At 43.8% G+C, this 27654-nt stretch overlaps 1 protein-coding gene across 3 annotated transcripts in view; it reads right to left on the bottom strand.

The window, feature by feature from the left end:
• MOB3B (MOB kinase activator 3B) overlaps window positions 1-27654 on the bottom strand; it is a 293520-nt gene that overhangs the window by 199271 nt on the left and 66595 nt on the right. For all 3 annotated transcript variants that reach the window (XM_073806060.1, XM_019934925.3, XM_073806059.1), the window contains exon 2: window positions 17550-18166. In XM_073806060.1, the coding sequence (XP_073662161.1) occupies window positions 17550-17967 (418 nt within the window). In that variant the 5' untranslated portion in view covers window positions 17968-18166. The remainder of the gene's footprint in view (window positions 1-17549; window positions 18167-27654) is intronic.

The following is a 27654-nucleotide window of genomic DNA, read 5'->3' as shown; positions in this document are numbered from 1 at the left end:
TGCTCCTGTTCCCTGCTTTGCCTCCATCACCCATTCTCCCTCCTACACCTCTCCAATCCATATAACCTCACACTTGCGTTTAAGCCCTCACCATCTCTTATCTGGACCGCTGCAATGAGCTCCTGGCCGGTTTCTCTACATCCATTCTGCCCCTCCCTCGTTCACTACTTTGAAATTTTGAGTCTTACCACGTCACTCAGCTGACTTCAGAGGCTTCCTACATCAGTAAAATGAAGTCCAGAGCTCTTCTCGGGACCTCCATGATTTCTTGCATGGTCTCCAAGGCCCCACTACCTATGTGAACGCATCACGTGTCACTCCTGCCTCACTCACTGGGCAGCCCTCACATTTCCCTTCTTTCAGTTCTTCAGAGATACCAGGCTTTTCTCACCTCAGAGCCTTTGCACGTGTTGCTCTCTCCTTCTGCCCACACCACCTCCCTACCCTGCCCTTTCCACCTTGCTGAGTCCCACTCACCCCTCCAGTCCCATCTTAAATGCCCCCTCCCTCTAACAGCTCCCCCGTTAGAGATGCCGTATGTGTGTTCGAGAGTATTTGTATGCCTTCGTATTTTGTATATTTGGCACACTGCATTTCCCTCTGCCAAACTTTCACACTTGTAATGATTCATTTCACTCGTTCATTCATCAACTTACACAGAGTCCCTGCTTGTGCCAGGCACTGTTGTAGGCACTGGGGTTGCAGCATAGAATGGGAGAGATTCCTGCACTCAGGGAGCTTCCATCCTTTGTAATGTTTCCCTCCACTATGTGAGTTTTAGTTCCTCCAGGAGAAGGTCATGCTTGTTTTGCTGGCCGCTATGTTCCAGTGTTCAGCACACTAGCACACTGTCATGTGAATATTCAGTAGACATTAGCCAACTGTCGGATTGGCTTACTGAAGATACTACTGGGCACATAGTAAACAAATACATGTTGAATCAGACAAGTTCATTCAAGCAATCATGTCCACAGAAAAAGGTAATATTTCAGATTTATCGTGATGGTTTTCATTGTATCATTTTATTTTTAGTAAAAAATTATTGGTTCTCTTATTCCTGTTAACCAACATAAATGAATAAATGAATAAGACAAATTATTTCAGAATGAAAATAAAGTTAAGAAAAGCTAGGATGGCTGGAGTCCAGTGGGCAGGGTAAATGGTGCAAGAGGAGGTGGTCAGAAGCCTGCTCACAAAGCAATGATTTAGGACTTTTTTGTGGTTTCAGTGGGGAGATATTGGGGGTTTTTGTTTGTTTGTTTGTTTGTTTTGCGGTACGCGGGCCTCTCACTGTTGTGGCCTCTCCCGTTGCGGAGCACAGGGTCCGGACGCGCAGGCTCAGCGGCCATGGCTCACGGGCCTAGCCGCTCCGCGGCATGTGGGATCTTCCCGGACCGGGGCACGAACCTGCGTCCCCTGCATCGGCAGGCGGACTCTCAACCACTGCGCCACCAGGGAAGCCCAATATCGGGGTTTTTAAAGGAGACAATAAACATGATCTGATTTATGGTTTTTGAGAAAATGACCCTCTGCTATGTGAAAAACAGGCCAAATACTTTTGGCCCTCTTGGCATTAAGACCTCTTAGAAGACCAAAGACCACTATAGGAAAAAATAAAATTGTTTTGCTGTTCACAAATCTGACTTCATTTGGGATTATTACATAATTTAAAAGGTATATGTTGACTTTAGTCCTTTTTGGTGAGTTTCAAGTCCTCACCTCCAGCAAGGGGACAAGTCTCTCATTTTACTGGACATTAGCCAGTTAAGGGGCCATAACTCTTATCAAGTCTGTTTGTTTATTAACATGAGATCTATTTATTTACTAATCATTGATAAATATGATCCGTTTGATGGACACGTAAAAAGAAAAAAAAAAACAGTAGGCTCATTTCTGATAAACATCTCCCTTCAACGGCTACAAAGTACGTAATATTGTCACCAGAGCCTTCCTTCTGAAATTCACCGATGCATCTGACATTTGTCACACTCATTATTTATGAGCAGTGATCTATGCAATAGAAGTGAGAGTCATCCTTAGGGACACATCTGCCAGTCTTATATTTGAAACTGCTTCTCTCCAAGGAAAAAGAAGATTTCTGTTTTCTTATGTCATTAAAAAAAAATGTATTGAGGTAGTTTTAGTCCGGAGCCTTCTTAAAGCATGGGATAATGACTCTGCTAAATCCTACTGGAAATAAAAACACATCTAGAAGCTATGGAAGAACAGAAGTCACAAGTCTGTTTCTTAAATTAAGGAGATGGCCTGCTGGACCAGATGAATAGGGGCCTCTTGATAAGATGAAAGATATACCAGATGCATTCTCCTTTTCTTATTTAGTTGCAACACCATTAAGACATTGTGATGCAAGTCAGTTTACCTTCTAGAAGCCACATCCATAGACAGCAGTTAGCAGTAACTGAGTACATAGCCAAGAGCACTGAAAATTCTTTTAAGTTGGTGCTTTTAAGGCACCAACTCTTAGCCCCTCAGCCTTTTGACTCCGCTTCAGTTTGGGCAAAGGAGCAGGCCATTAACCTTAGAAAACACCTAAGCAGTAAGTTCAGGGCATTAGTGGCTAGAAGGGAATGGGATTCAAAGCCCTCTTCCTGCTGGAGTCTGGGAGCCCTCACTTGCTCCCTGCTAAAAGCCTCCCAGCCGGAGGCTGCAGCTGCAGAACTTCTGCTGCTGCGTTGGTGGGAGGAGGCCCTCTTCAGTGGCAGGAGGTTGAGGAGCACTGATAGACCCACGGAGACGAGGCAGGTGCTTGAGGCAAACTCAGGAGGAGGTAACCCAGGGAGCCCTGGCAGATGGCAGGGTGCTGGGGCAAGAGGGGGACTGGAAGAGGAATTAGGGGCTGGCAAATGGTCTGCATGGAAGGGGCTAGGATCAAATAGTGGGGACGCTGTTCCTGGTCTGGACACCAGAAGTAAGACTCTAATACGGCACAGCTGGGCGACAACGTGGGACACCAGTTTACAAATATTGGGATACCAGGCAGAGCCCTAGGTAAGAATCCACTTCCCAGTCTTGGAATTCGGGGTATGGGGTTGGCCCAATAAATAATACTGGGAGAGTCCATCTTGCCACTAAAACCTGTGAAGAAGGTCAGAGCCTCTGGTGGGTCCGAGCCTGTGGATGGGGTTAAACACTCCAGCTGTGGGAGCAGAGCACTCTGAGGGGTGTGGAGGGGCCCCCAAGGGGCAGGCACAAGGACCAGGCAGACCAGTCTTTGTATCCCACCCCTTAATACAGTACTTGGAATAGGCAGATGCTTAATAAGTAGTTATTGCATTATAAGCCCGAACCTAGTTCTGAAACGTAGCTTTTTCAAGAAACTCATCCTTATGGATCTATTTATTGGGTCATTAAAAAGGTTCACTTTGGGGCTTCCCTGGTGGCGCAGTGGTTGAGAGTCCGCCTGCCAATGCAGGGGACACGGGTTCGTGCCCCGGTCCGGGAAGATCCCACATGCCGCAGAGCGGCTGGGCCCGTGAGCCATGGCCGCTGAGCCTGCGCGTCCGGAGCCTGTGCTCTGCAACGGGAGAGGCCACAGCAGTGAGAGGCCCGCGTACCGCAAAAAAAAAAAAAAAAAAAAGGTTCACTTTGATAACATCCCCTTTTCAAACTGTCCTGGAAAAGGTGACACTGTTTTATCTGAAAAACTTGAGCCCCACATTTGGCCGTATTTCTCGCGAGCCTACAGTGCCCCATGGGCCTTCCTCAAAGGCCAGCTGCTGGGGAACACGGCGGGGAAGAGGTGAGATGTACACCTGTGGCACCTGAAACAACATTGAGCCCAGTCAACCCTGTGAGTCATCACAGACTGATAAGGGCAGCCAGATTCCATGACTATTTTAAGAGTCAACATGTTTTACAGCTAAAACAATTTCATGGGCCCCAAAGTGTCAACTGTCTGAGGGATGGCAGAGAAACCATGGCTGAAAAGTCCACCCCTGCAGCAAGTCCAGAAACCTGCCTCTGACCCTGCCTGTCGAGGGCTCAGGGCCTCCAGGGTCCTAATTTCTGAGAGCCTCAATCACTTACTGGTATGTGCAGCTTCTCATATGGGAGAAAAAACATAGTAACTACTATGCAGAAATACAGTATTGACAATATTGTTAGTAATCATGTTAGCTGATATTAATCAAACGTTTTCGACATGCCGAGCCCCATGTATTACTGAGTCCTCACAGCAACCTTATGACCTAGGTCTCGTGGTGTTACAGGAGAGAAATAGGGTTAACAGACCAAGGAGTGGAAAGGGAAGGCAGTAAAAAGGGTCAGAGGGACTGCACACTGGACTGAAAGGTAGAAGTTGAAGACAATTATATTGTTCTGCTCATTTTCTCAATGTGGAACCCTAGGGCATTATAGGTAGCTAGCAGGCATACCCTCATATTCTTTTATTTTTTCCTTCTTTTCTTCCTAACCAGTGAGATTTTCACCTTGGGCGCACACACACACACACACACACACAATCAGTCCTCACTACACACATGAAAATTATTGAACCACCTTATCTGTCTCACCTTATTTCTTTTTTTTTGGCTACGCATGGGCTTTCTCTAATTGTGGCGAGCAGGGGCTACTCTTCATTGCAGTGCATGGGCTTCTCATTGTGGTGGCTTCTCTTGTTGCGGAGCACAGGCTCTAGGTGCGTGGGCTTCAGTAGTTGTGGCACGCAGGCTCCGTAGCTGTGGCTCGCAGGCTCTAGAGCGCAGGCTCAGTAGTTGTGGTGCATGGGCCTAGCTACTCTGGGGCATGTGGGATCTTCCCAGACCATGGGCTCAAACCCATGTCCCCTGCATTGGCAGGCGGATTCTTAACCACTGCGCCACCAGGGAAGTCCCTGTCTCACCTTATTAATGGGAGCGTTTGTCCCAGTGACAGTCTCCCTAGTTTCAGCAGACCATGAGTCAAACCCACATATTTAAGGCACAATGAGAAAGGAGCAAAGCCATGACTTGAAATATCTTATTTCATCCAGGCAGGATTTCTTCTGCAAAGGTCTCATGCATTGGTGTCATACAGAAGTCAAACGTTTTCCTTCTTCCAATTTATCCTTTCGTTTTTCTCCTCTCTCAGTCAGTCTTTGAATATATTTCTGTCTTTGTGTTTATGCAAAGACATGCATGCACATGCCTAGAATGTGATATCTCAGAGGTCCCTGGTGTAGGGAAAAAACACAGTGGAGCCAGAAAGACTTGCTACAGGTCTTTATAAGCTATATGACCTGGGCCTCTCTGAGACTCAGTTTCCTCCTTTGGAAAAGAGGTAAAAAACACCTTTCTAAAGTGGTTGTAATGCACCTAACATATTATAGATACTCAGTAAATGGTAGACATCATTATTACATCAACTGCATAATATCAAAGCAGGATATGATATAATTTGCTCAGAAAGGCAGGTATGAGATTTGCCTCTGACAATCAGCAATAAAAACACATTTCATTTGGCCTAAGATGTTGTATAAACCCCATTCAAAAACTAGTCTGTCCACGGAGGGTAATTATATTTGTCCATTGGGGGTCGAAGCAATGTGGCCATGTCCATCTAAAGCTGACGGGTGGTCATCTCCATCAGTGTCCCTTGTCATGGAACTCAGTTAATGCTGAATTCAATTATTCACACTGATGGAAAGAGCAGAATCACAGATAATCCAAAAGAGCAACTACTGTCTAAATCATTCATTTGCTTTCTTTTTCGTAACAGCTACCTTACATTATTACTTAGATCTTGGCTAATGTCAGCATTCTATAAGAATATGTATCAGGTGATGGTGAAAAGAAACTCATAACCTCTGTCACCCAGACAGAAAGCTCTCCTTAACTTAAACAGTACCGCATAAAATTTGCAAGGCAACTGGTGGTGTTCTACCACCTGGTATTGTATAGCACAATAATTATATCACAGCAATTCCACTCAAATTTTAAAATACTTCCTATGTACACATCAAGGACCACCAGTTAAGTCTAGTCTAGTCTGAACTAGCTCATTAGGTTAGTGTGGTCACAATGTTAAGGAAATCAGAGGGTGCGTTTTTTTTTTCAGAGACTAATTACCATCTTTCTTTTGGTGGTCCTACAAAAGTCTGTGACAGGGCGCCTGCATGACTCTGAACACTAAGGTGAAAAGCCATCAGTACTGCTGGGTAAATGCCACAGAGACATGTGTCCTACCGATCAATGTGCCCTAAGAATCATCTTGTCTAACTGTCTTATACTATCACAATGTCACCAATGATACAATCATGATACAATGCTGTACAAGGGACACTGTGAAACCCTCAATGCAATCTTAATTTGTGTTCATTCAACCAAAATCGTCAAATGCCTACTAGGTACAAAGGACTGGCCTCCTCATTGCTTTATCTACAACAGTGGTTCTCAAAGGATTGTATGCGTCCCTGGGGGTCCTTTCACAGGTACACAAAGTCCTCCCCTTCCCAACTACATATCTGTGCAAAGCTGGACTTGAACCACAGATTGAAATGCAGAAGCAGATAAGAGAGTCCAATTGTTTTCTATTAACTTAGACATTAAAGAGATTTGCAGGGACTTCCCTGGCGGCTCAGTGGTTAAGAATCCACCTGCCAGTGCAGGGGACACGGGTTCGAGCCCTGGTCTGGGAAGATCCCACGTGCCGCGGAGCAACTAGGCCCATATGCCACAACCACTGAGCCCACATGTCATAACTACTGAAGCCCACGTGCCTAGAGCCTGTGCTCCGCAACAAGAGAAGCCACCATGATGAGAAGCTCTTGCACCGCAACGAAGAGCAGTCCCCGCTCACCGCAACTAGAGAAAGCCCGCACGCAGCAATGAAGACCCAACGCAGCCAAAAAAACAAATTAATTAATTTTAAAAATAAATAAATAAATAAAGAGATTTGCAAAAAGTAAAACAATGCCACTCTTCTTACTCATTTTTTTGTTTGTTTTGGGAAACAGTTATTTCTCATTAAAATGTTATTTATGTTAATATGTGGTGCATTTATTATTTTTTTAATGAATTAATAAATATTTTAAAACTTCCCTAGTTTTAATTTCTAATATGATAACAATTGATAGCTATAACCCACATAAAACAAAAGATCTTTAGAATTTTCAATAATGTTTAAGAGTATGAAGGAGTTCAAAGGCCAAAAAAATTTGAGGCCACTATTCTACATCTATCTTACTTAAATCTTACAGCATCCCAATTCCCTTTCCCAACGTTGTCTTTACAGAACTCATCACTACCTAAAATTATTTCATACGTTTATTTGTTATTTATCTGTTTTCTCCATATGCCAGTCATTCACTTATTTGCTCTCAGATCCATTCCCTACATAGGTTTCCCAGGCCCCTTTACCCCGGCAGGAGACTGGAGGAGGGAAGCAGACACCCAGGTATTTCTCGCATGGTCCTCCTTGGCCTCCAGCAGTGCTGCATCTTCTCCTTGGTTCCAATTCTGCTGAACAGGCCATGCTCCCAGCTCCTGCGGCACAGCCCCAGCTCCCAGGTGCTAGTCATCTCCTCCCCTCTCTTGGTCTGTCCAATCCTAGGGAGTAGGAACTTGCAGCTCTTGTGATTACACTGGTACCTCACCATCCCACTTTGACATTTCGGCTCTCCCCACACTTTGGGGAAAGGAACTTACCTCAGTTTCTTCATTTGAAAATAGGGAAAATGATAATGTCGACTGGGGCTGCTTTGGGGATTAGAACTAACATACACACAGGGAATGACCTCAGAGTCCAGTGGTTAGGAATCGGTGCTCACTTCCAGGGCCCAGGTTCAGTCCCTGGTCGGGGAACTAAGATCCCGCAAGCTGCACAGTGCGGCCAAAAAAAAAAGAAAAACACATAAAGGACCTCGCATGCTGTTGGGCCCAGAATAAGTAATAAACGTTAGCTAATGTTATTATTATTACTGTACTTAAACTTTGGAATTACTGCCTGACATAAAATATGGAATCTATTGATCTCAGCGAGGTATTCAAGTCTTGATTATTAACTGGCATTCTAATGGATGTGAAAGATTATTCTTTTTCCAAGATAACTACTGTAATTATGACATGATCAATAGCTTTTCTCAATTTTTATTCCAGTTGGAAAAGAAATTTACAGCGAATACTGCAGGAGAAATTCTCCTATGTCATGAAGCATTACAAACTGCAATAAATCAGTGGTCTTCCCTTTTTATATCACCATGAAAAGTAATAAAGCCCAAATGTATTCAGCACTTAATTCTCGACCAGGAACTCACTAAGAGCCTTGTGTGCATTATGACACTTAATTCTCACAACATTACAAAGTGGGTATAATTATTAATACCCCTACTTTCCACATGAGGAGACAGGCTCAGAGAGGGTCAGGGCTTCCCAAGGTCCCAAAGCCATGAGAGGAACAGATTTGAACCCAGGCTGATGATGAAACCTTACCTGTATACTATTTTTAGAAAGCAAAATAAAGCCATCGTAACACAGTCCATGTGTTGTGACAGTTACTGCTCACAGGGACTCTGGTACATATCATTAACATATTTGCTCACACTTCTTTTCAAAGACACAGAAAGACAGATGCCCTCAGCTGTAGGCTTGCCCCCACCCCCCACTTCGGGATGGTGAAATATGAATGGTTTATCTGAAGGCTGAAACTCGTAAATCCCCAACGTTCAACAACTTTCTTCCCTCTGTTCCTGGAGGCCATGGTAGGATTCCCTGGCTGGGCCAGGCGACCAAGAAATGTTGAAGGAAGTCACCCACAAGTAATTCTTGGTGGTCCTAAGATGCTGAGGTTCCACTGCACTGCCACACCAGGCATTAGGGCTCTCTCGCTTCAGCTGGCCCAAAAACCAGGCAGGAGCCAGCTGTTGCTGGCAGAATCCCGGGGGTGACGGCAGAATGAACGCTTGACTATCAACTGGAGATTCTCCCTTAATTCACCACTGCTCTCCAGTCCTAGGATCCCGGGCCAGACAATATAGAAACACTGAAAACCTATTGCTTAATGTGAAGAATGTTTCCTTTCCCTGAGAGAGAACTAACAACTCCAGTTCGTCTCTCCATGAAGACAAACATTTTAACTTCCAAAGGCCTGCTCTAAAGATCAATTAGACATATCACTAAGGAGGTATTCACACACTAAAAGGATTCTTTGCCAAGCTGTCTTTAAAATTCTCTCTGAGAAATGAAAATATCAGCCAAATGACAGAAATTCAACTGCCTCACAATTTTCAGGAAGCTTCTGTTCTGTAATATGAACTATACAGCATGAGTCAATCAATTTACACTTACGTAGTAGTAATTAGTTCACCATGTGTCTACTTGATGCAGAGCGTTATGCTGGGTGCTGCACCCCGTAGCAGAAACAAGAAGGTGGGATTGGCTTTGTGCAGGCCTCATATGCTATTCATGTGAACATCTTCTCAAGTTCCATCCGGGACCCACCTGGTTCCAGCCGTCAAGGCCAAGCTAAACATCCCATGAATGTTTACTATTTCTTCTAAAGGTTCCATAAGATATAGCAGAAGATGAAGGGCATGTGAATCGACTCCACGGCCAAATACTTGAAAGAAGTATGGGTTTTCATCCTACCTTCTTTCCTTTCTTACCTTAATTCACCTGACGAGTCTAATTCATCACACTGATACCATGTGATACTGAGGGGATAACATCGAAAGCATACCTAGTCTCTGTCTCCACACTGTGCTAAGTATTTTAAATGTAGCACGTTATTTAATTATCTCAACAGTCCTATGAAGTAGATCCTTTTATATGCATTGTACAGATGAGCAAACGGGCCCAGAGAGTGAAAATTTTCTACTAAAAGTTGATAACTGGGATTCAAACTCAGGTCTAACAGAGACTAATGCTTTTGATCCTTTTTACCAACACCCCACCTTCCCAAACTGGCTCATCTTCCCACAGCATCCATTTTACCAGAAGACTTAAGAGAAAGACATGATTACATGAAGGAAAACATGGATAGAATTATCATTCAGAATATGAATTTAGCATGAGTTTTTTTAAGATGAAACACCAAAACGTTCTTATATGCAGAGGCCTTAACAGATACTACATGTCCTAAAACCTACAAAGGTCTTTTAAAAGAAAAGCTTGAGATTCACTCTCCACACGTGGAGATCTAGGGCAGGACAAAAACTCAACCTCTCTTCAAAATGACACTGTTTAAGGGTACCTTCTCTATCTAGAGGAGAGGCAGAGACTGGTGGGGAGGGCAGAGAGAGAAGGCCTCTGGTGTCAGGGCCGTGCTGATACGCCCTACTCAGATAAACAAAAACCTGTGCTCTTTAAATGTCAGCTGGCACGTCAGTGATAATCCAGCGTGCTCTTGGGCATCTCATCCTCACTTCAAGTGGCTTATGCAACTGTTCCTTCCAACTCCATGTCTGTTCTGGACAACAGTTCTGGTTAACTCATTTTTCTCCATCCCACTGCATTGCCGGATGCGTTTCCACATCCCCTAAGGCTTAGGTGCTGAGCTGGCTTGCCTATCCACGCAGCACTGACCTCCGCAAGGCAGCCTTCGTTGACTAAGGTAGGGCACCATGTCCACAAGCACCAACCGAGAGAAAGCAGCATATACCCCCCAACCCCCATTACAGCCTTTATTTTTCATCTCTGTTTTCCACTGAGTATCATATAGCCCAGTTCCCTTCCCAGCTGATGCTGAGATGTAACGACTTGTCATTTGAGATATGGCTCATAAAATTACACAGCACGAGTAATGGAGACCTCAGTGCAGGTGGGGACAGCAGGTAACTAGCCTTAACTTACAGGGCAGTCTCTAGGCCCTCTGGGCTCCCCTCTCCACTCCTTTTCTCTACTGCTTCTTAGCACACTGGTGGCCCTCACCATTTTCCAGAGGTGTCTCTTGGGATTTGTTGAGTGGGGTGGTTATTTACCAGTGTTCTTATTAACTCAGCCACCAAGTCACTGCAGTATTGGGTTAACAAGGCGGAAGTAGGGAACTGTGTCCCTCCACAAGACCATCAATTCGCCGGCGGCCAGCGGGGCTGAGGAAGAGTGGAGTCAGCTGTTTCTGCATGGTTTCCATGAATAGACGACTGAATACACTAGGGTAGCATCAGAATCTAGAGAAGGCAAGTTCTTACCGCGAGCAGAACTTTAAGAGTTCCCATCAGGGCTTCCCTGGTGGCGCAGTGGTTGGGAGTCCGCCTGCCGATGCAGGGGACACGGGTTCGTGCCTCGGTCCGGGAGGATCCCACATGCCGCAGAGCGGCTGGGCCCGTGAGCCATGGCCGCTGAGCCTGCGCGTCCGGAGGCTGTGCTCCGCAACGGGAGAGGCCACAACAGTGAGAAGCCCACGTACCGCAAAAAACAAAAAACAAACAAACAAAAAAAGAGTTCCCATCAGTAAGGACCCAGTTTGCATCGGATGCACCGCCCTGTCTGTTTTCACATCCTTCCCTGTGAATGCTGGGTTTATCGTAGGACATTTCCTAAAGAAGATTTAACATGTGATGCAACAGGTAGGGGTAAATCAAGGGTATTGTTGATTCTGAGCGAAGAACATCACAGACACAAGATGTTGGAGTAGCTGAGAGCACAGCCTGTAGAGTTGGGCTACTTTGGGTCTGAACCCTAGCTCTGCTTGTGTGACCCTAGGCACGTTACTTCATCTTTTTCATCTGCGAAATGGACCTCATAATACCTGCCTTACGGGGTTATTTTACAGATTAAACGATATGATGCAGGTAAAGCGTGGAGGGTAGTATGTATTCAGAAAATTGTAGCTTTATTATGATGCCTTCCCAACGAGTAAATTCTTAGGGGGCCAGTTTATCAGATCCCAAAGGCAAAACATGTTTCCAGAGTCTTAGAAAAACTTGCCAGTTCAAAAGGCGATCTTGGAGGCTTCATTCCTGGGCACTGAGAACTATTTCCCCAACCTCTTGAGAGGTCAAATCCAGGGCAGCTCACCCAGCACTGATTTTAATGAATGGCTTGTGTCAGATGTGACTAGTAAGCTCTCTCCCCTCTTCCCCAGCTAACCTGCACCCAGTCTCTGCTGAGGTTTGCCGGACTGACACTGGACGTGGGCACATTCAGTACGCAGTCTTCTGAAAACCAAGCAAAACGATCCTTCCCAGTAGCTTTCTGTCTAAAGGGTTAAGTGTTCATCCCTGACACCAGGAGTTGGTCTAGCTCCTAGAGAAACACTGAAATTTCCCAAAGTCTTGGAAGGTATTTATGACCCCCCTCAGAGAGCAATTCAGCAACGATTTTTTAAAAATCATGTTGATTCTCTTACAATGTGTCTTGCTTTTTTCTGGGGATACCGTTCAGAAATCATCTAGTGGGATCCAAGAGTTTTGGTTGACAGTTAAGTAGAAACGTATGCAGAGAGAGGCAGCTGACACACGTTTGTTTTTTAGCACCTCTTATAGGGGCTTATGGCTCTGGGCTGGGTGTTTTTACTCACACTGCCTCATTTAATCTTTACAACAGTCCTGTGAGATCAGAATCTTTACACAGAGAAACGCAAGCTCAGAGGTTACGTGTTTACCAATGTCACACAGTATCTTGTAATAGCAGAGCTAGTCTCTGTCTACAAGCCCAGGGCTAGTCCTACCACACTGTAAATATATTTTGTTGACGTACATGCTGTCTTACCAGTGTTACATAGATTTATATAAAAATAAAAAACCAGGAGGGAGACAATAGGAAAAAAAAGTTAAAATTTAAAGGCTAATTATAGACTCGGTTCCCCAACATCCCATGTCTGAAAAGCTCATCCCTATGGACATTTTTATAGCCTTATGTTTCCTGCCACAATATTTTGAGAGGATGAAACTCAGCTGTAGTCTCATGGACACACTCCTCAGGCATTTCAGGGGTGATTATTTAAAATAGGGGCAGGGCTTCCCTGGTGGCCCAGTGGCCCAGTGGTTAAGAATCCGCCTGCCAATGCAGGGGACAAGGGTTCAAGCCCTGGTCCCAGAAGATCCTACATGCTGCAGAGCAACTAAGCCCGTGCGCCACAACTACTGAGCCTGCACTCTAGAGCCCGCGAGCCACAACTACTGAAGCCCACGTGCCGCAACTACTGAAGCCCATGCCCCTAGAGCCCGTGCTCCACAACAAGAGAAGCCACCGCAATGAGAAGCGTGCGTACCACAACGAAGAGTAGCCCCCGCTCACCGCAACTAGAGAAAGCCCACGTACAGCAACGAAGACCCAACACAGCCAAAAATAAATAAATAAATAAATTTATTTTAAAAAAGAATCTTATTTAAAAAAAATAATAAAATAGGGACAAACAGAAACAAAGAAAAGAATCAGTTCTTTAAAATTTATACCGAAAATCAGCTTTTCTGAATTTTTTCCCACCCTAGACAACCTCCTAAAACCATGATTGAGAAGCCTTTCACCACGTGAAGGAAATTTGCAGAATACCGATTCATGCTATAAATGGTAGTGGGTGACAAGGGCATAGATTTTTGGCCACTTGAGCTCAAACCCTGACTTCTAAATGACTGATTAGCTGTACAACCTTGGGAAACGCTTTGCTTGTTTAAATGTCAGCTTCCTAACTGGTAAAATGGCATATTTAATTCATTCAGTTATTAAAAGAATTAAGAAAGATTAACGGTAGCATGTATAGCGCCTGGCACTTAGCAAACTCAATACATGTGAGTTCCCTCCTGGCTTCTCTCCCTTCCTTTGCTTCCTCTGCTTGCTCTCCCCTTCCCTGACACCCATTTATTCTAAAACCATAGAGGTAGGTGAGATCATGTCATTATTTTTTAAATTCCTCCTGCTCAAAGACTTTTTAAAAACATGAGTTGGAGGAGCGCTAAGTTTTCCACTCCTTTTTTTCTGTCAGATGTGAGATTTAAGTCCTATTATATAACAGAAAAACAGGGAACCTGGGGGCTAGAACATAAAAATTATTGTAATTAGACAGGCAATGGAATTTGAAAAAGTGGGTGGCTGTGCTTTCTATTTTTCAAACGTTACCTCTAAAAGTGGCTAAAGAGATACAATCAAAGAGGAGGTGGCCCTTGCTTCTGAAGTTACTTCTGTCTTGGGAGGGTTTGCAGGAACATCTGTTGGCTTTTTAACAAAGGAAGCTGGGAAGGATCAAGGGAGACTGGAGGAGACTCTGGTTCACGAGGGAGCCACATCTGTTTGGTATTCTCCCAACTGAGAAGGCTCGACTTCTGAAATAGCCCGGGTATCCGAGTTAAACCAGAATCCAGAAACAGATGAAAGTTTTTCTTTCCTCCATGTTTCAATGGTAGAGATCAACAGCTGTTTATATCCTTTAATACCTAACTAAGGGTGAAGCCTTCACATCTGTCTGTATTTTCCGGTTCTAGTTCCTCGGATCACAGTGGGGAGGAGGGGAAGTTTCAAACCCTCCCAATTCCCAGGCAAGAAGACAGAAATATGCCCAGGATTCAACGCCGTAATGTGAAGCAGAACTCCCAAATTTCTCATCCACCCAGGGTCTGCTGTTGGCTGGGAATTCCTCTTTTACTTTATCCTGACAGACATCTTGATCATTTCCATGATAATGACTCATGGCAGCAGGAAGATCAAAAAGAAGGAAAGTAGGCTGGAATCAGGGGGAGGAAGAAGAGGAGGAAATGAATTCTCATAGAGAAAGCGGCTCCTACAAGGCAAGTTCTTGCAAAGACAGCAACAGTATTATTGTCTGAGGACGAATAGCAGAGGTGAGCAGGATACGAATGAAGACCCTCAGGGTGATGGTGGATGGTGGTGGTTTTTACTGACCCCTAACATTTTAACCTTGGAAAAGTTAAACAGACAAAATTAAACCCTGTGGAAGGCAAGGTACGGGAAATACCCAGGAATGGTGATAAAGAGATTCAGAGACATTTGTTTAACTTCACTTTGATCACCAGCACCATACACTTTATAAAGATTATTTTTCCATCCATCCATCCATCCATCCATCCATCCATCCATCCATCCAACAACTTATAAGGCACCAGGACAGGACTTAGTGCTGGGATATTCAAATGCATAAGACACATTCTATAATTTGAAGGGGCTTATATTCTAAAAGATGGCAGTCTTCACAGAGGAGATGGTATAAAGTTCATTTTTTTAAAAAAATTTTTGGTCATGCCACACAGCATGTGGGATCTTAGTTCCCTAACCAGGGATCGAACTCGCGCCTCCTGCATTGGAAGCACGGAGCAGTCTTAACCACAGGACCACCAGGGAAGTCTGAGATGGTATAAAGCACGCATAAGAATTCACTAGAAGGGGATTCCAAAGGAGAGAATGACACGGATAAAACCGGAGAGGTAAGAAACAAACTGTTCCTGGGGAGGATGAAAAGCATTCTGGGTGGTTACAATAAACAAGAGGGGTGGGAGGAGCTTACCAAAAGTACAGATTCTTAGGCCTCACCTAAGAGATTCTGATTTAGTTGTTGAGGGGGAGGACCAAGGAATCTGCATTTTGAGAAGAAGGTCCAAGTAATTCTGATACAAAGAAAAGTTTGACAACTCTATATAGATGAACATTTCCCAAAAGATGCTAATAGTGTTCCATTAAAAAAAAAAAAAGAAGAAGAAGGTACCAGGTTCAAATTAAGATACACTACTTACTAACATATTCTTTTCTTGGAGATGTATAATGTACATTAGTATATTTAAAGTCCTGCAGTAAAGAAATCAATTTCACTCTGCATTTCCCAAATTTATTTTTCCATGGGAGAAAAAAGAAAATCACAGTGCACCTATTAAGAGCTCCCAAAACACTTTTGTACTGTGCGGCACAGATTGGGAAGAGCTGAAATAGAGGATTCTGATCAGGTGAGTGTTCCCCAAGCACGCTGAATGGCTAAGGAAACCACCTAGAAAAAGAAAGCAAAGTCAATCGCTCTGGGGGATCTGGCGGCATCCCGTGATTTCCTCCAAGCGAAGTCTAAAATCACCTATGATGTTCTATTTTCCAGGGAGATGGCCAGAAGCTTCCTCACTCTTAAGTAACACACCAGGCTCTGTGATGTTATTTCTGGTCAGCAACTCTATGTGGTAACCACAACTGCCAGAGAGAACAGAAGTGCCCAGAGTTCAAAGCGTCAAAGAAACAGAAGGGGAAGGGCAGCAAGGAGGGATCCTTGCCCACATTTATTTACCTTTACTGCTGTCGTATGTTCTGCAGAGTCATTGGCAGTTGCCTGTAATGCTTTTGGAAAAGACAAATTCCTCCCAGCTCCAGAGGAAGCCTCTGACAGTCAATGAAAGTGCAAAAAGACATGAACCTAGGAAACTGCTACTCCTCCAAGGCGCCAATTATACAGCCAGGGGAGTTTCTGAAACCTTCCTTCTTCCTCATATGCTGGTGAGCCAACCAAGGGGGGTTGTGCGGCCATACACCCCAGTCCCTGCCCTAACAAGGGCAGCAGAAAGTATGTGAGGAAACTGGACAGGTCAACACGAGGATTCTGAGCAGATTGGTTTGTGTGCTGAATGTTTCAAGATGGACTTACTGCCCTAATCAATTTATATACATTTTTTTTCTGGTATAAACATAATTACTTCCATACAGCCCACTTCAACTTTCCATATGCCACATGGGGACACACATGCCCCATCTAAAAGTGATTTCACCAATGTGTTTCAAACGCTTCTTTCTTTTAATACCCCAACTATCTCAGAGCTTTTCAATAATATTTTCCAGCAGCATAAGTATTTTTTCAACCATTCCACAAATAGTTCCTGAATGCCTAAAAGGTTCCAGGGCACCATGCTAGGTATCACAGGTACATCAGTGCAAAGAAGAGAATGCTCACCCTTAGTGAACCTAAGGCCCTAAAAACTGAATTCTGAATTCAACCTGCCAGGCTTGCAGATTCAATGATCAGCAGCATAAAGAAATATAAGAGATAGGAAAGGTCTGGTCTCTCCCCTTGAAGAATTTTATGGCTCAGAGCACAAAGCAAACAAAAGCATTTGCATTTCAGGTGTCCGGGTTGGTCTATCAGCTACACAAGGGTCCAGAGTTAATAGTACAGACTGAAATTAATACCTATGATCAGGAGAGGGGAGAAAAGAATGCCAGGATCTTATTTCTCCAAAATGCTAACTGCCTGTTTGCTTGATTCCCAAACAAATCCACGGATTCTCACACTGGGATTTCTTACCCTGAGAGACGAGTACCAATAATTGCACCAGAGTTAATGTAACTAGCTAGTTAATTAGCTCCAAATTAAAAATTTTACCAGGAGCTCTGGGTGGGTTCGGAGTCTAATCCTAATGAAGCCAATAAGATCAAATCCAACTTTTCATCAAGCCAGTGTTTCCCACTATTTAGGTCTACAAAATAATTCTAAGTGGTCTACGAATGATTTTTTTTTTTCAATAAGGTCCTTAGATCCAGAAAAGGAAATTGCTGCTATGTGAGTGATGGAATTTAGGGAAACACTGATATAGGTGCTATCCGGCATTCAAAGGCAGTCCCAGAAGAAGCCCCTGCAAACCTTCCAAGCTTGGGTGGGAAGTGACAAAATAACCAGGAAGCTGGTCATGGACTTACCCACACACGTTGGAAATATGTCCTCATTGTTGATCTGGACTTCAATCCAATCCATGAGAAGGTTCATGTACTGGGGGGCTGGCAGTGCAGTCGGCTTCTTGTACTTGAGGTCATCCTGCCACCGATACTCGTATTTGGGGCCCCCTGACATCACAGGGCAGGTCCGCTCAGTGCAGAACTCACAGATGGTACCGTAGATGAGGTTGATCCGATTGAAGAAGTCCACCACGTGCACCGCCACCCAGTCATTCTGGTCCTCCCCGCTGGGCAGCTGCACAGCTGCCCTCAGGTCCACGCCTGAGTTGAGGGATGCCTGAGCCCGTTTGTGGAGTTCAAACCTCTGCGTGCCAGGTTCAAATTTCCTCTTCGGCCGGAAGGTCTTGTCCTTGTTGAACACCTGCTTCAAGGCTATGGACATGGCCTTCTCCTTCTCTTCCTTCCCCCTGCAGGAAGCAAAAAGGCAACTGGGACTTTTCAATGAGAGATCACAACCCAACAGGGTTTTCCACTGCCAGCCCTCTGGCCCCAGTCTTGCGGTCTGCAGCTTTCAATCTCTTTTTAGACAGCCCCTTCCATCTTCCTCTTGAATGATTTCCAGGGGAACCTCATGTTTCTTCCTAAAGGCAGGAGAGAAAAGGGTCTCATTAGTGTCCCGTTTGCATTTAAGAAATGACAAAGGCTTAGACCTGACTTCCATCTCACTTCTAGCTGTGCCCACTTCCATCCAGGTATAAGGACATGGAAGTGAAGCCAAACCCCTGAGAATCCAGATTGGTGATCAAATCATATGACCAAATAGCCAAAGGAGGAAAAGTATCACACCCTTTTTCTTCATGGCCTTGATCAAATCTCTGGAACTTTTCCCTGTGTGATCATAGTTTCAATGGACTGCTCCAAGGTGTTAAGGATGAGCATGTTAGTCAATGACACATCCCCATATGCTCCTTTTTAGAGCATCTGCCCCACCCTGCCACTTGCCCCTATTGAGTAAGCATAAGGACACTACCCCCATCCTCCTGGATACAGCTGATTGGAGCAGGGGTGGCTATCACACCCAGCGGGCTTCCCCGGGAATTTCGAATCAGGATCCAGCCTTTGTTAGGCTTTATCCCTGAGAAGTGATGAAAACTGGGTCTGCCTGACGCTATTTGCAATAGCCAAGACATGGAGACACGGAATCAACCTAAATGTCTATCGACAGATGAATGGATAAAGAAAATGTGATATACACATACACACATATATACAATGGAATACTACTCAGCCATAAAAAAGAATGAAATAATGCCATTTGCAGCAACATGGATGGACCTGGAGTTTATTGTACCAACGGAAGTCAGTCAGACAGAGAAAGACAAATACCATATGATATCACTTATATGTGGAATCTAAAATATGACACAAATGAACTTATTTACAAAACAGAAACAGACTCACAGACATAGACAGCAGACTTGTGGTTGCCAAGGGGGAGGAGGGATGGGATTGGGAGTTTGGGATTAACAAATGCTAACTATTATACATGTATAACTGAATCACTTTGCTGTACACCAGAAACTAATACAACATTGTAAATCAATGATACTTAAAACAAATTTTTTACAAAATTGGGTCTGCTTGAGCCCTATTTGGACCATGTGTAGTACAGTTGAGAAAGCTGGTCTGCAGAGAGGGGAGGGAGGAAAGGGGGAGGTGTTGAGGAGAAGAGGGGGAAGAAGTGAAGGAGGAAGAGGAGAGAAAGAAAGATGCCATACGCACAGACAGAGAAACAGAGCCAAGGGCACAAGTGACCACAGGCAGAGGAAGACAAAAGAAAGAGAGACAGTGGGGAGAGAGTAGCTTCTTTTGTTCTTGATAGCCTTATAGGAACTGGTTCCATTTCCTCTTGAAGCCTAGTTGTGTTTCCAACCCTTGGGACATATACATTTTTCTTGAATTAGTCAAATATCCCATTTTACTCCAGCTAACTTGAGTGGGTTGTTTCTTTCTAAGACCCCTAACTATGACAGCACTTATCACCCTTACAACATGCCATCCTTTATATCCTAAATAGTGCTTTGAGGCACTATCTGATACAACTTTCTGTGATAACGCAAATGTTCTGCATCTTTTTTGTCCAGTATGGTACCCACTAGCCACATGTGGCTACTGAGTACTTAAAGGGTGGCTAGTGTGACTGAGAAACTGAATTTTTCCTTTTATTTCATTCTAATTAAATAATTGATTGACTTAATTAATTAATAATCCAAAAAGCCACATGCAGCTAGTGGCTACTATACTGGACAGGGCAGCTTTGAAGTCTTCAGTGCTCTCTTCTCCATCACCTCATTTGACCCTTTTAAAATTCTGGTGTGATTTATAGCAGATTCAGAATACGTGTAGTAGATTTGTAGTAGGTATCATTATCCCTGGGTCTCCAAGAGATAAAATTACTTGCTGGACAAGGTCCCATAGTGAGTAGGGACACGGCTAGGATCGAAATTCACTTTTTGATTGCTAGCAAATGCTCTTTCCACGTAGCCTTACGTTCTAAAAAGTGATGCTCTTCAACCTGTCCCTCCTGCTGGTTCATGAAGCCCCTTTACCTACAGCTTCCATCCACGTATTCCCCAAAGACCACAATTATCGACTGGCTGGAAGTGCAGACGATGTCCTGTGGCCTGGAAACAGAGAGGAGATCACTGATCCATTCATGCGTCAAACCCTAGCAAAATGAGCCAACAGCTGTGGCCGGAGTCAGAAGAGTCCATCGTGGCATCAGTTAAAATGGACTTGAAGCAGGATCCACTGATCCACTCCTCTGCTACGCCACACTCAGACACGGCTCAGTGATGCATTCAACCTTAAGTTATTCCGGCAAAACAAAAACCAAAACCAGCTAAGACATTCCGACTGCCTCTCACAGGCTCTGCGCTTCACTCAGAACTGCTGATTATTCAGCTGAATGCCTCTTCTGGCCACTCCCTGCAGCCTTGGTCGGCTCCCTCCCTCCCTCTTAAGCCCACCCTTCTTCCTATTAGGTTTTCACTGCAAGGCCATATTATCAGTGAGGTGTTCTTGTCCCTCCTCACCTGGCCTCGAGTGTACACACCCTCTCAAAGAGATCGGAAAAGCGGGTCATGTGACACCCTGCCTTTGGCTGTCTGTGAAATCACATTCATGGTACTTCAGAAGATCACCAGGAAGGTTATCACCACACAAACTCTGCACACTGTAGCAATCTCTTCTTCAAAAGAATACCATCCCAGGGGCTTCCCTGGTGGCACAGTGGTTGAGAGTCCGCCTGCCGATCCAGGGGACACGGGTTCGTGCCTCGGTCCGGGAAGATCCCACATGCCGAGAAGCGGCTGGGCCCGTGAGCCATGGCCACTGAGCCTGCGCGTCCGGAGCCTGTGCTCCGCAACAGGAGAGGCCACAACAGTGAGAGGCCCGCGTACCGCAAAAAAAAAAAAAAAAAAAGAATACCATCCCAAAGCCTTAGCCTGCCTGAAAAGAGACTTAAGAAAGCCGAGGGCCCTCAAAGAGCATTTCCAAAATAAAAATATAAGCTAGAGGTTGGGAAGATAGGGAAAGGAGGACGAGAACGTTTATTTTCTCTTAAAAGAGACAAGTCCCTCTGTATCGCAAATGTTTAATTACCCAACAGCCACCCCCTCATGTCTCCAGTAAACAAGACTTGCTGTTCTGTTATTCTGATAATGAGGGTACCATCAATCAATTCCCACGGTGCTCAGAGCAATCTCATCACCTTACATGACCCTCGTTATCACTAATTCTGCTGTTTCCCCGGGACCTGGCACGTCTGGGTGCACGGACACCAAAGTGGAAACCTTCCTCTGTACCAGTGCCAGGCTCTCATGGACACTACCAAGTCCCTCTGGCACCTCTGTTGAGAGCGTGTGAATGAGACAGATAATCATAGCAAATCCCCCTAATCCCAAAACCCACCAGTGGCTGGTACTCACTAATATTTAAATGTAAAAAAAACCTTGTTTGAGCTTTGGGAATTTTTCTTCCAGAGATACTTAGAAAACAAACTTCAAGACATCAATCTCTTGAGATGGATGGGTGTTTATTCAAACTTTTAACCAGCTTTAAAGTCACTCTTCCTTTTTGCTCCTGTATAACAGGCTTACCTGAGGGAACAGTCATCTTTGTAAGTTTATTTCTCAACAAAGTCCCTTAATGTGCTGCTCTTGGCTACCATTTATTAAACTCTACTATGCACCAGATTTTTACGTATATTATTAACATTTTAATCCTCACTACAACTTTGCATGATGGATGATTTTATGACCGTTTTATATAAAAAGAAATTGAGGCTCAATCATATGAAATAATTTTGCAGAAATCACAAAATTAGTAGATGGTAAGGCTAAGTGTTGAATCCAGACCTCTCCAGTACTGAAATATATATGATTTTTTTCTCACTAAAGTTGCTTTAAAATCTCATGAACATCCTTATGTTTTCAAAGCCCCTTCACAGGTAGATGTCAAAGCCCCTCACAAGCCTGTGAAGGAAGCTAGAACAGGTGGTATTATTATCTGCATTTTACAGATGAGGAAACAGAAACTCCCATCTCCTAACGCTGTCCCCAATGTGTTCATCATTCTAACATGCTCAGACACGTCTCTCCCGGTCACACTTTTCTGTCTAGAATAACGTTTTCTGGAGAAGGGATAGGTTGGTCAGTGGGCCCCTGTGTTTAAAGACAATGGCACTCCAGGATGGATAAAAACAAATTCATCACACCACTGAATGACTGAACAAAGAGGCATGTGTCTTTATCTGAGCGTCCGACGCCCTACTGAGGCAGGTACACAAAAGAGTTTTGAAGTAAAAAGGCAACAAGAAATCCATCTATATGGGGATATATACGTATACATATAGCTGATTCACTTTGTCATACAACAGAAACTAACACAACATTGTAAAGCAATTATATTCCAATAAAGATGTTTAAAAACAAAAAAAGAAATCCATCTAACCTTACTTTCAACCCAGAGCCCCAGCAGGACCCTTGCCCATAATTGACACTGTAGGCTTATTACATGGTTAGAGCAGTGCTTCTCAAATGTGAACATGGGATCTTGTTAAAATGCAGGTTCTGGTCCAGTAGGTCTGGAGTGGCGCCTAAGAGTCTGCGGGCCTAACAAGTTCCCAAGTGATGCCAAATCTATTGGCCCACGGATGACACTTTAAGTATCAAGGCCTGATCTAACTAAGAGAGCTTGCTAGAAATGCAGACTCTCAGGCTTCTCCCGAAACCTAGTACATCTGAACCTGAATTTCAACAAAATCTCAGAAGTATATGCTTTAAGGAGTACTGGGTTAGTGGGCTGCCCTACTGGCTGGGAAAGGGGATGACTAAATAAACTTCCGTTTGTTGTTTTGTCAACAGTTTGCTTCATAAACCTAGTTATCAGCTGAGTGTGCCTGCGTGTATGTGACAAAAACAATGAGAGACTCAGTGTTTTGAATACAATTGCCTTGACAGATAGTGACAGTGACCAGGTCTCTTGATCTGCATTGATTTGGAGAGCACAGCCCCAGAACCCAGGAGCTTCCCAGCGAAGACCTTGTCATAAATGCCAGGTGAACTGTGGCTGCTGCTCCTGCCATGGCAGCCTCAGGCACAAAAGCTGCTTTGGCTAAAGAAAACGTGGGACTAGCAACGGCACTGTCGTTATTCTCTGTCTTTGTCCAGTCTCCAGAAAGAAAAGAACAAGTCACCAGCTTTGCCCTGTGGCTAAAAACTATAGCAAATTCTATGTTATGAATAACACCCACTACAATGCTGGTTCTTAAGAAATGTTTGAAGCTAACTGCTCATTCAACCAATAAACCTTCACTAAAGGGCCAGGCATCAAGGACACAAAGTTAATTAAAACTTGGGCCCTGCCTTTGAAAAGTCCACAGCTTGCTGTCTAGTTTTGAGGTCAGTTCATGGGCTTTTGCTTTTTTAGCTGCAAAATTAAATGCCCCAACATGGATCATGATGGGATTCCTTCACGGTATTACTCAGGTTAGGAATGAAAAAGACAGTGAAGAGAAAAATTCTCTTAGATTTCAAGTAAACAGCATACATTTATTCAAATAAACAGCATAAAATTGACAGGCGCTCCATGTGTTCTCCATATTTTCTGCTAAATAGATCAATTATAGCAATAAAACATGTGCACTATAAAAATATGCAGAAAGCATTCAGCTGGGCTGCAAGGGAATGTTGACAAGGTAACTAAGCAACACTGGCAAGAAAAGTTCTTATTTTTCTTTTCCTACTGATGTCTTCTGACTTATTAGTTGAAAAATCAAAGACTCCTCACCAAGGATAAGGAAGAAATGAAACAGCTCTCCCATCCACTCCTGAGAGGTGCGTCCTCTTCAGCTGTGACCACCTCTAGAGACGTTGGAGGTACAGAAGGGCAGGCAGGACAGAAAGTAGAGGGCCCAGAGAGATATTAGTGGGGGAAAGGAGGTTTAATGTCTCCTCTGTGGGATGAAGCACTCCTCCTGGCAGGGCAATTCACTACAGGAAGGCCATGAGGAAAATGGGGGCCCCAGAAGGACCCCACATGAGGCAGTCCATGCCATCTTCATTGCTGGGGTCCCAGGAGCTAGGATGGTGCCTGGAACAGAGCCGACTTCACTGAATGTTTGCTGAATGAATGAATAAATGACAGTGAATGAAGAACCCTTTGCATCAAAGTGAAAGGACAAAAGTGAAACCACATTGGACCTCCTACCTTTCATTATTTGGGGACTCCACCTCAAACTGTAAGTTCACTGCCTACGCACTGAGGTCAGATATTACCAACTGCTGGGCTGTCCTGAAAAGTCAAGACATCTGTCCAACTTCTCTCTCAAATGGGCTGTTCTTTCCCATGTGTTACCTAAAATTCCAGCTCTTCAGAATTAAAGAATAACTCACCTGATTTATTATCTTCCCACTATTTTTTTCTCTTTATGGCTAGAATAGTCCATGGAACCCTCCTCTCACACTCCAAATATTGAATAAAAGTAGATTAGGTTTTTATTTTAGAGGAGTGTGTGTGTATGTGTGTGTGTGAAAATAAATTCAATATCATCTAACCTTCTCAGGCTCCAATAAAAGGACTGTGCCTAAAAAGTGACTCTATCAACCTTTATGTAGTGTTTTACTCCTTCCTAGTCATTAGGTACTGTCTTTGCTCACAAAACAATCCAAAAATTGGAGAGATTCCTGCCTGAGAAGCCGTCTTGCCTTTTTCCTTTTTTTGGTCCAACTAATCTACTTCCTCAACTTTGAGCTGCCGTACTGTTGCATTTTAGACTAGTTGGGAGAGATAGCGCTGCCTCATTTTAAACTTCAAAGGCATGTATGATTTCAGAGCTTTAAAATGCCCAGGTTATTTCTGAACACAGATGAAATCAGTACAAACAGGTGCAGCCTTACAGAAGTCTGTTGCATAACCATCACTCCCTATCAATTTCTAGCTCTTCAATATCCATTCAAGTTGCATTCTCATTGTTTCATTTGCATATTTTAGTCACCAGGGTGGACAGTCTAGCATTAAAAATAGTAGTAAATATTCCAAAGATGAAAATATTGCATGCAAGCTGGTATACTGCAGTGGCAGCAACAACAGTGATTGATCAATGCACAGGTGTTTACAGCAGAGACCCACAAGGATTCTTCATTTCACAGACTCAGAAACATCACCATTCAGAAGAGGACATTTGGTGGTAAGAAAGAGTAAAAAGAGTGGAAGGATAGAAAAGGGTGGGATTTAGGGAATTTCCCGGTGGTGCAGTGGTTAAGAATTCACCTGCCAAAGCAGGGGACATGGGCTCGAGCCCTGGTCCGGGAAGATCCCACATGCTGAGGAGCAACTAAGCCCGTGCGCCACAACTACTTAAGCCTGCGTACCCAGATCCCGTGCGCTGCAACAGGAGAAGCCACCACAATGAGAAGCCCGCGCACTGCAACAAAGAGTAGTCTCCGCTTGCTGCAGCTAGAGAAAGACTGTGCACAGCAATTAAGACCCAACGCAGCCAAAAATAAATAAATAAATTTCTAAAAAAGAAAAAAGAAAGACCTATTTGCTTAGTTCACAGTTTTTTAAAAAAAAAAAGAAAGAAAGAGAAGAAAAGGGTGGGGTTTACTTGGTGTGGTTAAATTTACCATATACTCACACTGTGCTGAAGAAAAGACAGACTTTTAAAAATATATTTTCTTAAAGAGAATAAAGGTCTCTTAAATAAAGTCCTTCCTGAGCCCAGCAGAGACTGGCTTAGATTCCCAGTAATGAGGGAGATGGCAAATCTCTGGTTCTACCTTGCATAGGGTTGATTCAATTTTACCACAGTTTTAAAAATAAATAGTGAAAGCAAAATTATTGCAAGATAAATGCTCAGTTGACCCATTTAATATTCATGAAAGGCATCCTAATTATTTTAATAATTTTTAAAGAAAAAAACTTCTCCAAGTTAGTAACCACTTGCTCTCTATTATTTCCAAATCTTTCGGCTAGCTAGAGAATACTTTTGTGGTTAGAAAAAAAATCTTATGATTTGAGACCATAATACTTAGGCAGGTGGCAGTAGAGAAATGGAGGATGAGGCGGTAACTACAGATAGAGTTAATTTAATTGCTGAAGTAAAAAAATAAGGCAGATAAAACATGTATTTTTACTTTGTAAAGCAAAGGTGTATACCAGCTGGTGTGATGTCACTCAGAACCTCCATCGGATACTGGGATAAAGGTCATTGTCAATTATCATTTCCTTCTTTCTCTTTGAGACAGGATATGCCAATTCTTTCTTGGAAAAGTCTTGCTTTAAAGGAAAAACATTCAAATTCAAGGAAGTTGGTTCCTGTAACTATCAACAGACTTATTTACTTTTAGGCACTCTAAGTGAATTTGAGTCTCAGGGTCTGGAAAATTTTTATCCCTGGCACTATGGAAATTTATGTATGCCATCTGGAACCACTGCAAGAGATCTTTGAAGGGGGTTAGAGAACACAAAATGCGCTAGAAGACTGGAAATTGGAAAATCCATTTCTAATTTTCAAAAGAATACTATTTTAAGCTTGGTGGGATGGGTAAAACTAACACCAACTGCAGGCAAAATTTGGAGGCAATATAGCCCAGTAGCTAAGAACATAGCATCTGCAGGGTTGCTGTGGGAATTCCAGAGGGCACATTAGTTAAATGTTTGGAACACAGCAGGCACTGAGTAACGTGGTTGCTGCTATCATCGTCATCATCCTTTGAATCATATTATGACTCAAGTTTTAACAGAGTCAGATTCTAGAGATAGCAAACAGCCAATGAGAATGTTAGAATGGTTAAAATTCTACTCAACCTAATTACGTAAGAGTAACAATAACTAACATTTATTTATTGTGCAATTTATTTAAATAGAAAATTATGAGTTAGGTATTATTGTCCCCATTTTATACTCAGGGAAACTTGAGATACAGTGAGAGTAAAACTTGTCCCAGGTCATAGAAACAGTAAGTGGCCAAGCTGACTCCAAAACTCTCAACCCTAATTTAGACTGCCTCTCTAGACAGGTAGCTCACAAAAAAGACCAGAGGAACTTCTACGGCACATCTAAGGGGTTAGGGAAGAGGATGGGAGAAACACAGACCTAGCCCTATGTAAACGGTCATGTGCCAACCCCAATGATACATATTTCTTGAACTTTTGTGGTCTGGAGTCAGGTCCTGGCAATGACTCTGACTGGCTACATCTTTGGACAAGACACCCTTTATGAACCTCAGTTTTGTTTTCTTTAAAAATAAAGGTAAGGGCTTCCCTGGTGGCGCAGTGGTTAAGAATCCGCCTGCCAATACAGCGGACATGGGTTCGAGCCCTGGTCTGGGAAGATCCCACATGCCACAGAGCAACTAAGCCTGTGCACCACAACTACGGATCCTGCGCTCTAGAGCCCTCAAGCCACAACTACTGAGCCCACACGCTGCACCTACTGAAGCCCGCACGCCTAGAACCCGTTCTCCGCAACAAGAGAAGCCACCGCAATGAGAAGCCCGCGAGCCGCAACAAAGAGTAGCCCCCGCTCGTGGCAACTAAAGAAAGCCGGCGCACAGCAACGAAGA

The sequence above is a fragment of the Tursiops truncatus genome, chromosome 6, assembly GCF_011762595.2.
Source record: "Tursiops truncatus isolate mTurTru1 chromosome 6, mTurTru1.mat.Y, whole genome shotgun sequence".
NCBI classification, from domain to species: domain Eukaryota; kingdom Metazoa; phylum Chordata; class Mammalia; order Artiodactyla; family Delphinidae; genus Tursiops; species Tursiops truncatus.
This window is presented reverse-complemented; position numbering and strand designations above follow the sequence as displayed.